Below are 15306 nucleotides of genomic sequence, written 5' to 3'. Positions count from 1 at the left end.
CAGTTTGTTCGTTTCAAGAGGAATTCTTAGCCAAGAATGAGAATCCTTCGCATCCGTGGCCAAGGTCATTTGAGATTGCAGGACTGGCTGATCTAGTAGGTCAAGAACAGGAAAGGGTTTCTTTGCCCAGTAAGAGCTTTACGTTATTATGTAGAAAGAACAAGAAGCATTAGAGGGACTTCAGGTTCTCTCTGGTGTTCTGTCAAAGATCCTACTAGACCTATGTCTAAGAATGCTATGGCTTTTTTCTTAAGAGAAGTCATTAAGGAAGCGCATTTGCTTTGCCAGAAGAATGCTTCGGATTGCTTAAAGTTAAAGCTCACGGGGTGAGAGCGGGTAGCTACGTCCTTGGCATTCAGAAAAAATTTAGCCCTCAAGGACATTATAGCTTCTACGTTTTGGGGGGGGAGGACAAATTCGTATTTGCCTCGCATTACCTAAGAGACGTGAAGACAACTTTTGATAATTGTCAAACGTTAGGCCCGTACGTATCCTCAGTACAGTACTGGGCAAAGGAGTTTCCACCCCATAACCTACTAACATGCTAGGCTATTATTTTAATTAGGTTATAGTGTTTTTATGGTTGTCTGAGAAGGTTATTACCTGCTCAGTTTTTTTGGTGTAGTGTTTTGTTATAGTGTTTGTGTGTGGTTCAGGTGATTAACTTTCCTAGCATGAATGCCCGTGGTAAATGAGGGCTAGGGTTCTCTGTCAGCAAATTGGTCATGTCCAGTTGTCAGAACCCTTTGTTATTATCTTTCTCAACAAACAGGTCACATCCTAGTTGAGAGCTACTAAGGTTTAGCAGGCTAAGAGGCAGGACCTACGAAGTCAGCTACCTTAGCAGGTAAGGAACCTAATAGTAATTTTAAAAATTAGTTAATTTTTAAATTATGACGATGTTGCTGTCTATGACCCACCTCCAAATGTGTCAATCAGCTATATATATACCTGCCAGGTAAGTGTCATGCATAAAAATGATATTGTTATGATACAATAAAGTTTTATGCATACTTACCTGGTAGGTATATATAATTAAATTCCCACCCTCCTCCCCTCAGGAGACAGGGTCAGAGAAAATCGAGGAAAACGGGAATGGTTCCGAGCACCAGCGCCACGGGAAGGGGCGGGGTGGCCATTACCTGAACTACCAGTGTACTGCGGTTGCCGCGAGTTTTGAAAATTCTGCCAGTGCGACAAGAGGATAAGCTATATATATACCTGCCAGGTAAGTATGCATAAAACTTTATTGTATCATAACAATATCATTTTTTTATTTATTTATTAAAATAGTAAATGCGTATGGTCTTCTCTGTCATGTATCCCTTTGTACTTACAATTTGAATTATATGTTTATTAACGACATTTTGTACAAAATGTTGTGAGAACTGTCAACTTGAAACTAAAAATGCACCCTCGTCTGGAAACTAACAAATAACCAAGAAATGGTTGAATTGACCATAATGTCAACACGAATGAAATTTTTATGTGCAGAGTTCAAAGAGAACATATCTTCCTTTACAGACGACTCTCGTGAAATTTGTGAACCACCTGAAGGAGCCCAAGAAACTAGCATTGGCAATTAAAGGATTCAACGCCCTTATTGACACCAAAGACCTCAACGTCAGACTGGAAATCGCTGGTTACCCACTTTACGAGAAAGTGCAGTGCTTTCCACTAGAGACTCTTCTTCGGGCAGTCAACGTAACCTACGTCAACTTCATCTCGCTGGACGTTGAAGGTTTGATCCGATTCACAGAGATCAATTCTGTAAAATGCAATCTGGACCCGTTGTGGGGGGGTCGGGGTGGGTGGGTGGGAAGTAGCCGTGCAGTGTAGGCACTACTAGAGGGTACTTGCAGCATTCTACTTAACCTTCATTCCCCCTTGCCTTTCTTCAATATTGATGTTCAACATTTTCAGTGTTATTTCGTATAGCAGCTGTAGGAGTTTCTGTCAGTTCCACCTTTAGGTTCTTGTCGACTTATCTTTATTTTCTGGATATCTTGGTCTTGCTGTACAACCACTCCAACTTCCTCTTTTCACTCAAGTGCCGAATGGCTGGAAGTGTCCCAGTGCTTGGTTTGGCAGCCTAAATTTCATAAAAATCAAATCAGAGCAAATTGCAAATTGACTATACACCAGACAGACGTTCAGGTGTTCTCACTGTCAGTAAGATTCCCAAAATGAAGTGTTCCAAGCCTCGATAATCCATTTAAAAAAAAGCTTTATGTATTTTTCATTATATTCCACACCTCCATAGAAACAACGTCAGTGCGTGTGCACCAGCTGACATATATTGTGCTTTTTAGTTATTATACAGGCCTACTGAGCTGATTTCATTGTTATGTATAACGATTCAAAACAAGGTGGTGGTCTCTAAATGTTATTTATAAAGTCAGTGCCACTTTTATTCTTGTAATTGTTAATTTTGTCACCGTCAAGGATATCATTATGTAATTTTAATTGCTATTGCCTTCGTCCAGATCATCATATTTAGCATTGTTATGAGCAGCAAGGTCAGTTTATTAAAATTATTATTATTATTTGTGTTAATATTAGTTACCTACACATCGATAATAAGCGGTACTTTTTTCATGTTTTTTTTTTTAGAGTATATTCAAAGATTATCATCGTCATTCTACCTTTTATCCTTGCTATATTTATCAGTTTATTAGAACCCATTTTGGATGTTATCGTTATGGACGAACAGTAGCTATTATTATTATTACAGTAAGTTTTACCTAGAAATAGAAAACTACCTCCTAACGGATTTTGACCTGGCAAATCAGCGGTCAGTAATTCAAAAGTGGTGCTTTGCATTATTATTAATTATTATTATTATTACAGGTGTGGAAATGGACATCTTGAAGAATTTCCTGGGAGGCAACATAACCGTGGACGTTTGGATAGTGGAGCACAAGCATCCAGAAGGAATGGATGGACCAAATGACAAAGTTCATCCAGGCTTCATACACTGGTAAGAATCTGTTCAAACAAAGTAGTACCAGTATCATTCAACCCAGTTTTTTTTCCATTTCTGTTTTATCTTCACGTAAGATATTTTTGGTCTTTAACTGCCTCTTATGAGTTGAGGGACTTGCCAGAGATATGCTATTTGAAGGCAGTCTATATATATATATATATATATTATATATATATATATATATATTATATATATATAATATATTATATATATATATATATAATATATATATATATTGTGTGTGTGTGTTATTTTATATATATATATATATATAATATATATAATATATATAAAATATATATTATATTTATATATATATATATATATATATATATATATTATATATGGTTTGTGTTATTTATATATATATATATATATATTGTATGTATGTATGTTATCATATATATATATATATCATATATATTATATATATATATATATATATCTATCTAGAGTGGATATATATGAATATATATATGATATTACTATAATATCTTATTTAAAAAAATATATATAGATAAATATATAAAAATATATAAACATATTAATATATAAATATAATATATATATATATATATATATATATCATAATATATATATATATTAAATCAATTCATATAAAATTATTAATATATAATAATATATATATTATATATATATATCATAAAATATATATATATATATATATATAATATACATATAATATATATATATATAAATATATATACTATATATAAACTATAACACACACCATAATAGTGCAAGTAAGGAAACATGAAAAGAGCTGCAATTATGAGTTAAATTTTATTACAGGTTTCAATCCAAGGGCTATACCTTGTACACGTATGGGCCACCCATCCCCACCGACTACACATTTATAAGGAACGGATGGGCTAGGTATACATGAGAGAGCCTTTAGGTCAAGACCTGCCAGATTTGTGAAGGAGTACTAGGAACTGCGTTGCATACCTGGGACAGCATCCTAATGTCCTTGGATGAGTTTAGTTGTAAGTACCTTGAATCCTGAACACATTATTGGTTGGTATGTTGCCTTCTTCGATGGTACACTCAAGCTTTGATTTCCGCTATGGTTTACTGAATCGTTGTGTATCTGTGTGTAGCCTGTTTATAAATTATATATATATATATATATATATATATATATATATATATATATATATATATCTCATTACTATGTATATACTGTATCTACGTATGTAGTATATTTATACATGTGTATAATATATATATATATATATATATATTATATATATATATATATATATAATTGTATATAACTTTGTCACTTATACTCTCTTAACCTTTATATTCTCAAACTTTGAGTGACAATCATCGTTTAATATCCAGTTCTCTATACCGTAGGATAACCTACACCAAAGTGTAATTGTCATTAATTATAGTCCATCTACCTTATCCATGATTCGAACCTTGGCCATTGGTATAGATCCAGCAATAAACAAATTGCCCTAGGAATCAGCCTCATTGTTTGTTTGTTTGTTTGTTTGTATGATGAAGGTTATCCAGCCATATGTTTTTATAGTCATGGACCGTAGCCATAATTAAGTCGTTGTTTGTACTAATCAGTGTTCATTTCGGTGGTCAGGATGCAGCAGAATAAAAGAAATACCAGACACTTTTTTTACGTTTATAAAACCCACTTCACGTCTATCTAACCCCGTAAAGGGAAAATATTATCATAAATGTAAAAACGTTTGTGATGACGCATTCTTGCTAGTCAATTTCGTTCATTGTACCGAAATAGGTTAAAAAAAATATTTAGAAAAGGCTATCGCCTGGTACGGAGGTGTAACCCCAGATGATAACATTTTTCAGTCAATCCCAGATCAGTTGACTAATCAGACATTCCCGTTCTGTATTAAAAAAAAAAATCCAGTATCCCTCTGGCAACCTAAACCTTGTAATACTCGGTATCTAATTGTTAGGCGATTGTTGTGGGTCTCGGCAAAGGTTGAGAGAAAAGACAGATAAAACTAAGACATGGAAGTAATGCTCCGTCAGAATTTATACATTCAAAACTGGATAATCACGATAAGGTAATAATACTCGCCGTATTGTTACATTGAAACTTACATCTCCTACTTTATTATGTAACTAGACGATGTTGTCAATGAAAACAATGGATGGAAAAGCAAACTAGGTTAAGGAAATGGAATATTTTATTTGTTATCTTTAATTTTTTCTTGGTCAGGATTCTCGAAAGTCCAGTGAACGTTTGGAGTTGCTTTGGGCGGTCTGTTCCCTCCTTACCGGCTCTAAGAATATATATATATATATATATATATATATATATATATATATATATATATATATATATATATATATATATATAACCACATGACGAAAAGCGAAATCCTCTGCAGTTCGAAGAATAACGTTTTATCGCCTGTTTTCCTTGTGGTGAAACTCTTCAAACGTCCAGTCGAACTCGGGAGGCCTGGAGGCGAAAGCCCTCTCGTAAATGTCGGATCCGTTTCGGATGAACGTATAGTCTGTAGGGATGTGCTTGCTGACAGTGTAGAGGGTGTAGCCCATGGAATTGAACCTGAAATGACGGAAGTATCTCTTCGTAATTGCTACATAACATACTAATGTGAGTCATCGAACAAAATGCAGGATTGACTCCAAGAATGTTCATTGCAGTAAATATTGAAGAATAATTAACTAGATTCATGGTATAATTGCAGTCATGTTAATTAAGAAAAACTTGAAATGAGGTGGAACCATCTGTTACCATTATAAAATCTACGGATGTATAAATGACTATTACATTGATAAATGATATTTTTAACACTTCTGAAAATATTGAGGATGTGTATTCTCAATAGCACGGAGAGAAAAATTTCTAAAAGGCTTAAGAGATGAATAAGCCTCTGTTTTTTTTTTAAAGGCAGGCGTTGCACGGATCACATCTTTGTGTTAAGACATAATGTGCAGCAGTGTATAAAATTTAAAAACCCCGTTGGTGGCTCTCTTGAATACGAGAACACATTTAACAGTATCCCCAGACCAATAGTGTGGTAGGTCTAGCGTCATTATGATGGTCCTGTTAAGCATGTATGTAAAGTTAATTGAAATCATCCGTGAACGAAGTAGATGCAAAGTTAATGGGTTCTTGTCAAGTGAACTCTCAGTAAAGAGGTGTGCTACAAGGGCTTCTTATTTCACCTTATTTGTTTTCCCTTCTCAGAGCTTTCGTAATGAAAGAAAGTGGTTGGAGATGGAAGAGAAGATTTATATTGGAGCAACGAAATTTGACAGACGTGGGATGAACAGACAATGCTGTTGAAATAAGCAAGACGCTGCAAGATTTCTGAAGCTTATTTATTGGACTGCTGGAAGTGGTTGCAGAAGGCACCAAATGTTGTTGGTCAGGCAATATTTGCCAGAAGACTACACTTGAAGGGCCGTATCGACAAAATACCACTAGGGAAGATGCCATTCATAAGGGTAGCAGTAGACCTCATTGGCCTTAAATCGCTAAGCATTGGGATACTCTTGGCCGTTGAGTGCTTAAGACAACGAAAAAAAGAGCGAGTTCGTTTGGGCAGCAAGATTATAAGAGCCAGAAAATAAAGGAGACGGGACAAGGATATGTAAAGGTGGAACTGGAAAAAAACCCTACAGTTGTACAAAGGAGTAATAGTAAGAGAGGGTGGACAGCAAATAAGTACAGGCAGTCCCCGGGTTACGACGGTGTCGGCTTACGACGTTCCGAGGTTACGATGCTTGTCAATAGACGTTATTTCCAGGGTTACGATGTATGTTCCAGGGTTACGACGCCTACAACGCTCATCTGGGAGATGAAATGACACCAAAAATGCAAAATAATCAATATTTGAAGGTTTTTTGATGAAAAATGCCATAAGAATGCAGTTTACATAGTTTTCAATGCACCTAAAGCATTAAAAGTAAGGTTTTCTTAGGATTTTTGACGATGTTCCGGCTTACAACGATTTTCGGCTTACGACGCGTCTCAAGAACGGAACCCCCGTCGTAACCCGGGGACTGCCTGTAGTTAAAAAGTGGTGCACCTAAAGGCTGAAGGGACGCTGCAAACACTTTAGTAATGCCCACATTACACCACTTGAGATGTAACTTGTGAGATGTAACTCGTGGTTCTGCCCCTTACAGTACTGCTTAGGAGGTGATGAAGATGATAAATACTGCAGATCGCTTTACTGATCTTTTTGTTTTAAGCTTAAGCCAGCACGGGCTCTTGCTCTTGGAGCAGCCCATAAATCGAATTCCGTATGCGACCCAGAGCATGTGCATTTTCATCTTCGCTGTCAGAGTCATCAGTTAAGTTACTCATGATTAATGAAAGTCAATGTACAGGGCAGTATATCTACATCAATGTTATATAAATGCTATAGTGTATTTCATTGTTCAGGTTTGTACTGACTGCACCGAAATTTCGCGTGAGAAACTGCTATGATGTTAGTCATATAACCGAAGATACTAAACTTTTATAGTAATTGGTTTTAGCTAAAATTAACTTTCCAGCTGTGTTCTTGAATGCCGGTAAAGAATGTAAAGAATAAATACCTCAGATGGGAGTAGCATTGAAGGCAAAGCAAAAATATGGAGACCATCAGCTAAGACTACATATGCGTTTCTCTTCCTAGTTAAATAGCAAACTAAAATCATACCAGTATATAAATTCTAGGTGTACTCGATCACCACCTCCTGACACGGTCTCTGGGTGCTTGTGTTCCACAATCCATACATCAACCATGGCATTTCTTGATTTTGAGCCAAAAAACGAATCCAAGACATCTGCTTCCACGCCTGTAATAAAAAAAAAGAAAAAGTTACGTGGTAACTTGCAGAAACATTTTAAGTATAATTTCAACTCCGTAATGTAAAAGCTTAGTTGAAACAAGTTGAAATAGTAAATTTCAACAAATTTAAAATTTCTGGTCAGCAGAGGCATAAATCCCTTTATAAGTGGGCATCCCTAACTTTACTTTTCTTCTTCAGAAATATAATGAGAAGGAAATGGCTCAACCAGAGACCCTTCATTAATGGTGAATTTACTGGTAGAGCATCAGTGTATTATTTCTAAGCAGTGAATGAAGCGAGCTTTATTTTAGTCATAGTGGATTCTACATTTTTATATGCTAAAAAAAAAGGTCATTAAAAACATACCTTCAACATCAAGAACCACTAAGTGGACGTGGGTGACATTGATAGCCAGAAGGAGTGTCTCCAAAGGCAGGCACTGTGACTCTTGATAAACCGGGATTCCGTGTGAGGTCCTCTCAGGCAAGTCTTTGGACACTATGAGGGCATTGTAGACTCTTGCGTAAAGGGAAAATTCGTGTCGACTGTGAGCTTGATTTGCAAATTTGACTAGAGTTGTCTGCAATAAATTGAAAAGAAATTGTATATATTTCATGAACTGGCATCAGACTAGCTAATAAAAAATGTTTTGCGACTCATTTTTTTTCTCTAACGGCAAATAATAAGAATTTCGTCGTCCTTAGAGAGCAGTTTGTATTCCTTCTTCAGATAGTCATTCTTCGAGAAATTAGATGAAACATGTTCTGAGTGTGGATTAATGTATATGCTCATAACGTATGGAAACTTCACTTAAGTTGTATTTTTTTTCCTTTTATCTAGGACTTGTATTAAGTTTGATAAATTGTTCAAAGATGTTTGATAAAGGTTTTATGGCTATGGAACTGAATGCTAAGAAGATGCATTCCGTTTACTAATTTTCCTAGCAAGAATATAAATTTATGTATACACTATTTTTTACTTATTTCACGATCTAAAGTATTTTGATATTTTACTTTCGTGAGAGAGAGAGAGAGAGAGAGAGAGCAGAGAGAGAGAGAGAGAGAAGAGAGAGAGAGAGAGCTTACTCTGCACCTACTTCGTGAGGATAGGGCGAAGTTGCCAGGCAGTATTCGAGGCCCAAGCCTTCCTGTTCTTTTTCAAGGGAGTCTGGTGAACAACTCCTGATCGACCTCGACCAGGAGGACCAGTCCAGCCATACAATCTCTCCAGATCCAGGGTGTTGGAAATGTACTCGCCTATCGAGGGCTCCTGCCTCGACAAAGAATCCAGGAGGCTCCTCGCGGAATAGAGTCTTAATAAGATTGTTTAAATAGATCCAGCTAATTACAGCAGTACGGTACAGACTGTAAACGATCGACGTGCCATTCTCGATCTCCAGCATGTAGGCTCAGTACTTGGTGGCATCAGGAATCTGTGTGGTGATGGGCAACATGTACACGAAGTTTCTATCGCCAAAATGTTTGACGACGGTTTCTCCAAGTTTATTTCTTTATACATACATACATACTACATACATATATATATATCTATATATATATAGATATATATATATCTATATATTATAATATGCATTAATATATATCTATATATATATATATATATAATATATATATATATATATATTGGAATAAGGATAATATTGGCTTACAATGTTCAACTTTACTTGTCTTATTTCCACAGTTGTTGGTTTTGCCAACCGAAATCTTTTCATGAGATGTACAGCATTTGCAGAAAATCATTGATTGACTTTATATATATATATATATATATATATATATATATATATATATATATATATTATATATATATATATATATATATATATATATATATAGTTAATCAATGATTTTTCTGCAAATGCTGTACATCTCATGAAAAGATTTCGGTTGCCAAAACCAACTGTGGAAATAAGAATACCTAAAAAGTTGAACATTGTAAGTCGATTATTACATTTTTTAAATTTATTTATATAAATATATATATATAATATATATATATATATATATATATAATATATATGTAAGTGTTTTACATAATAAAAATATGGAATGTTAGTCCATATATATAAAAGATTGCTTGCAGGAATGTGATCAGACTAGAGACGCTAAAGATGACGTATACAATAAGTATGTAGGCTAAGATAACATGCCGTCACCTGTAGTCATTCAATTGTTTATAAACATTAGTCCAAGCTCCCTGCTTGAGACAACTACCGCCTACGTGATCTGTAGCGTGTCTCATTTTGATTGTGTGTTCGTATGAAACTATGTCATTTGTATGTATGTTCATATGTTCGAACTACTGTCTGTTCCTTCATAACTTGTAACAGAGATGGTAGACAGGCAGAACAGAGTTAGCTATCGTCATTAGAAGACCTGTATCTCTTTACCTAAGCTTTATCATGTAGAGAGAACAGAAGTAGCCATCATCATTGGCAGAAGCGATCAAGCTATCGTTATTAGAAGACTTGTACAATCATACCTGATCTTCATCATGTAAAACTTCAGAAGAATATATTTATTTTTATACTTCGTGTTTTCTACAAGAACCTCCTCACCGAACCATGAGTTTAACACATCGTCGTAATAACCAACAAGATAATACCGACTTCGTAAGTGATCTACAAAACCCCAGACACTCCATTGAAGATGGAAGTGCAATACCAACCGACTTAGCGTAAGATTATCGCAAGTCTAACATTACCTCATAGGGCGCCTTATCATACAAGGCACAAGCTCTAATATATATATATATATATATATATATTATATATATATATATATATATATATATATAGTAACGTTACATAGAGCTATCAGACTACAAACGAATACCACGAAAAATATTGTAAGAATGACTTTAACTCTGAGATAACTTGATTAAGGGATAAAAAAATCATAAAAGGAAGATGGTTTAGTTCATGGTTACTAATAAAAAAAATAAGGTACAAGAAAACAACAACAGAAGACAAAATTAGTGATGCGGTACATTCCGAACCTTTCTCTGGTGTACTGAAGGAGTCGTGGGTCGCTGGGGGAGAGAGGACCTTCCATACGGCGCTGAAAAAAATCATCATCGTCTTGGCGCCTCTCCAGAAACTGCTCCGAAAGATTGTCGCCTTCACTAATTCGGGTGAACAGTGCGTACAACGAGCCTACGACCTGCATTTGAGGGGGAAAGAATGATGTAAATTGCATTATCAGTCAACGATATTCGACAGTTCGATACAACGTTGCAACAAAACATTTTTCATTCATGTTGATGACAAGTAAGGAATATTTGGGTGAAAGTATGAATTAAAGCTTGTGGCCCAAGAAGTAATTTTTTAAGTAATAATACTCGTGTCTCATTATGATGAAAATAATAAGAGCGACATTTTTACTGCATTTAGTACTAAAACGTAAGCCAAACAACAAATACTTACATAATGTAACACTTGTATTTTCCTCATGTAAGGGACATGTCATGTATTGCGACTACTATAAGGAAACTTTTGACAGAAAAATAACACACATATGCATATAGTAGTTTGATAAATCGATAGATAGATAGATAGACAGATAGACTGGTAAATTCAAGGTTTTCAGAAGCAACGATTGGTTTGCATAATTAATATATGTTATACATTTTTCTTTATAAATGCAGCAGATAAATTGAAAAAACATTCGAGAATATGCCACATTTCTTATTGCCTTTCCCAATCTTTAGAATTCTCTTTGTGACATTTTATCCCTGACGCTTACGCCTTTCTTACTACTTTCCATTAGCCTTGTTTTTCTGTAGCCATGGGATATTGTAGAGCATTACGTCGACTGTCCAGTTTGACTGTGCACTTAAAAGGGCTAGGGCCCGTTTGAGTACGAGGTTGGCTTAACCTAAATCAAACACCTAACTAATCCATAGGCTGATTATTTTTTTTCATATTTAGCAATATTACACATCATGCATCAGTTCTCAATGGAAGTTCCATACTGACAACAAAATAGGTTTAGCATACGAAATGTTTGTAATCATCATTTAGCAGGAATGGCCTGTTGCGTCACCGGGTTTTTTTTAAACTTCTTTTTTACAGACATTCTTGCGAATCCGTAAACTGGATAATTTTTAGAAGACTATACGTGGATAATGGTCTTTTGTGACGTTAAATTTGCTTGGAGTAATATTTAACGCATAGGTATCATTCATCTTTCGTCCGTGATCAACATCATTACCAAAGCTCAAACGTAATGCACAGACAACAGTCTCCAACAAAAATTGAAGTGTTAACACCCTGTAGAATACGTCACGTTCCTTTTGCGTCTTTGAACTTAAGACCTGTATTTTTGTTTGTATGGTATGGTGTTTTTACGTTGCATGGAACCGGTGGTTATTCAGCAACGGGACCAACGGCTTTACGTGACTTCCGAACCACGTCGAGAGTGAACTTCTATCACCAGAAACACACATCTCTCACTCCTCAATGGAATGGCCGAGAATCAAACCCACGACCACCGAGGTGGGAAGCAAACACCATACCAACCACGCCACTGAGGCGCTTTGGAGACCTGGATTTTATTTTATTTTAAGAGGCGTGCACTAGCGCAAGAAAAAGTCGCGTCGTCTGGTTATTTATACTTCAGCTAGAAATAGGGGCTTTACCCCCTTTCCTTTCATCTCTCGTAAACGCAAATGTAGAAGTCTTTGGTGGAATAGTAGTGACCACGGTCGACCTCAAGCTTTGCTTCTGCTGCAAAAAGATGAAGAAAAAGGGTAGAGAAATATGGTGCTCGTGCTCACAGCAAAATGATCTTGCCTGATATGCCGACAGAAAGATGGCAAAAGATGCAGGAACATATGTGTCCATATGGCGTAGCTCCAAGCTCTTGTCTTTAGTCGCACTTATAGAAAACAAATTCTGTTGCACAAAGTATTCATGTGTCTTGCGAGGAGCAGCATTGAGAAGGGGTTATTGTGAAGAATTCCCTAAGAAATGAGTTGGTTCGAATCAAAATGGGGTGAACTATAACGGTAAAATTCAAGCAATTCACTTCCACGTTAATGAGCTACAACTCACCACTAAGTAGTGTTTGAAGTGTAGGCTATTACTTTTAGCATTTTCACGTTAATGAGCTATAACCCTCCACTAAGTCGTTTGAAGTTTTAGGGAGTTTTTGTATTGCACTCGGCACGTCATCAGTGACATCTGAATGACTCGTATTGGACAGGCCTGATGTCAGTGATTGCCCATGCTTGCTATGCAGGAAGTATTATGTAGAATATCGTTCAGTAAAAACTTTAAATACTAGTTTGGATTTGTTTTAAATTTCACCAAGAGCCTTTGATTTATTTCTGTCATAAAGAGGGATACGGATTAACAATTCCGGTGACCACATGTCTGGAATTTTGTATATTAGTCTAAAGCTTCCTTACTGCCACAGGCGATTTCTCTCTCTGTCTAAGAGCTGACGTGTACACCTTGCTTTAGACTTAATTGTTGTGCTTGCTTCGAGCGCCAACCTCTCGGGGTTTCCAAGGAGTGATAATGAACTTAGTTTATATGTAATATATATTTCTCAGGTGTTTGTTAAGCTTTCGTAACTTTTCCGTTGGTTAACTCTTGATATCAGAGAAGTTTCAAGTTTGTATATTGTATTTGAAAATTGAATCATCTATGTCACTTCACTCCCACTTTTTACTCACCGATAGTTATATATCAATTACGAGTACTCTCATGAACTGCAGAAAACACAGACGTGCATGTGATAACAAAGACCTTTATTTCGGTATTAGGCGGTTATGGCAGCTCTCACTTTCTTTACTGTCCTTCGGATCGGGATGCAGGCAAATAACGACAAAACCTCTCGTGGCATCACCTTATTGAGGAGGAAAAATCGCTCGACGTTTTGGCAAGTCAGTGCCTAATGAAAATGTACAATTATCCAGATTTCACTGAATAATCTATTTATGTACGTGAGATACTCGTATACTTACAATGCACAGAACTAGGACGCTCCACAACTCCCATCTCTGTTTTGTCCTGCAGTGTTTAAAGGGACTGAACATCGGATCTCAATGGATGACGCGAAACCTCGACGGCTTCGTATTCTTATCGCTTCTCTTTCCTATTTATTTGTGTCAGAACTTCCTCGTGCTGTTGCGTTTGTATGACCTACCAATGTAAGTGTTGCCGTAGTGAATTCCCGTTTCTTTTATTCTGAGATATTTTGAAGACTGGTTCTCGTGCAACAGCAACCATGACACCAGTACTTGAAATTAAATGGTAAAATTTTATCAAACGATCAAGTTAGCCCACCTTCTTCCAGTTGCACCTGCAACAAATTCGACACTTTTCGTTTAACGAAAATAAATTTCGCCCAACTGCAGGAGGAAAGTCCTCGAAATAATACTAGTAATATCTTTCCTTGAGCCAAAGCATCTTTTGCCGCATCATAGTCTAGTGAGAGAGAGAGAGAGAGAGAGAGAGAGAGAGAGAGAGAGAGAGTGAGTCTGCATTAATTTGCTTGTTGGTACTATTGCAATGTCTCACTAGAGGTGAGGGACAGAGGAGAGGAAATTCGCAGAGCTTTATGACTAACTCGCTTCTCTTCAAGGAATCATAAGTTCACCCCGATCTCTAGATTTATGGCGATTGCATTTTGTACAAGACTGATGACAAATGACAGTTGCATTTTATATATAAGATTGAATACAGTTGCATTTTATGCAATAGATTGATGACAGTTGCATTTTATACAACAGATTGATGACAGTTGCATTTTGTACTATAGACTGATTACGAAGAAGAAGGCATCGTCACAGGATACCGTGTTTACATTCGCTCTGTACTTTAGCCTTTATTTTTTGGTGATGTAATGTACTCAAGCACTGATAACAATGCATGGAGCATCGTGAAGTGATGTGAGTACACAGACTTAATTGGAAACGTTTATAAGTACAGGAATAGTGCGAAATAGAGATTAAAATAGACGGGGTACTTGGAAACGTTTGTTTATACCCCAAGGCGTTTGCCTTGGGGAAGGTCCGTTTTTTATGATAAAGTTTACCCGTTCTCTTTGTTGTTTTATGAGATACAGTACTAAAACAACATGGATTCGTTTCCAAGCTTTTTAAGGAGAAAGGACTCCATTGGTTTACAGTTCCTGGGAGGTTATATGTCCATCGAAAATGTATGTATTTGTGTTAGTTCAGAGAATTGAAACTTGATATTGCTGACATCTTGGGTGTACAGAATGTGAGCAGGAATAAAGTAGTAGTTAAGTTCAGCTCAGAGAACAAATTCTTGGAAATAGTAAGACAATTTGAGGATAAGCAGATCAAGATAAGTGAGGTAGATAGCGTGAAGTTGTAAATATAAGTACCTCGTATACATATGTATCGATAAGGAATGCACCCTTTGAATTGTCTGATGAATTGATAATAAACATTATGAGCAGGTATGGAAAAGTGGATTCAATAAGAAGCAACAGATTCAGTAT

The 15306-nt window shown here is 36.1% G+C and overlaps 1 protein-coding gene and 1 pseudogene across 1 annotated transcript; one reads left to right on the top strand and one right to left on the bottom strand.

The window, feature by feature from the left end:
* Window positions 1-678: 678 nt before the first annotated feature.
* On the top strand, window positions 679-4117 carry LOC135223051 (uncharacterized). The gene is made up of 4 exons (XM_064261559.1): window positions 679-687; window positions 1525-1741; window positions 2851-2980; window positions 3800-4117. Exons 1-4 carry the CDS (start codon window positions 679-681, stop codon window positions 3891-3893), a joined length of 450 nt encoding a protein of 149 aa, XP_064117629.1. The 3' UTR covers window positions 3894-4117.
* A 1245-nt stretch (window positions 4118-5362) lies between these two features.
* Window positions 5363-13918, bottom strand: LOC135223050 (uncharacterized; annotated as a pseudogene).
* Between the last annotated feature and the right edge of the window lie 1388 nt (window positions 13919-15306).

This window comes from Macrobrachium nipponense, chromosome 8 (genome assembly GCF_015104395.2).
Source record: "Macrobrachium nipponense isolate FS-2020 chromosome 8, ASM1510439v2, whole genome shotgun sequence".
Taxonomy (NCBI): Eukaryota; Metazoa; Arthropoda; class Malacostraca; order Decapoda; family Palaemonidae; genus Macrobrachium; species Macrobrachium nipponense.
Note: the sequence above shows the minus strand (reverse complement) of the source record. Positions and strands in the feature narration are given on the sequence as shown.

Bases quoted from the DNA above. Each gene is read 5' to 3' on its own strand.
- LOC135223051 (XM_064261559.1), top strand. The intron at 1,742-2,850 runs GTTTGATCCGAT...TTATTATTACAG, and splicing joins CATCTCGCTGGACGTTGAAG to GTGTGGAAATGGACATCTTG. The intron at 2,981-3,799 runs GTAAGAATCTGT...ATTTTATTACAG, and splicing joins CATCCAGGCTTCATACACTG to GTTTCAATCCAAGGGCTATA.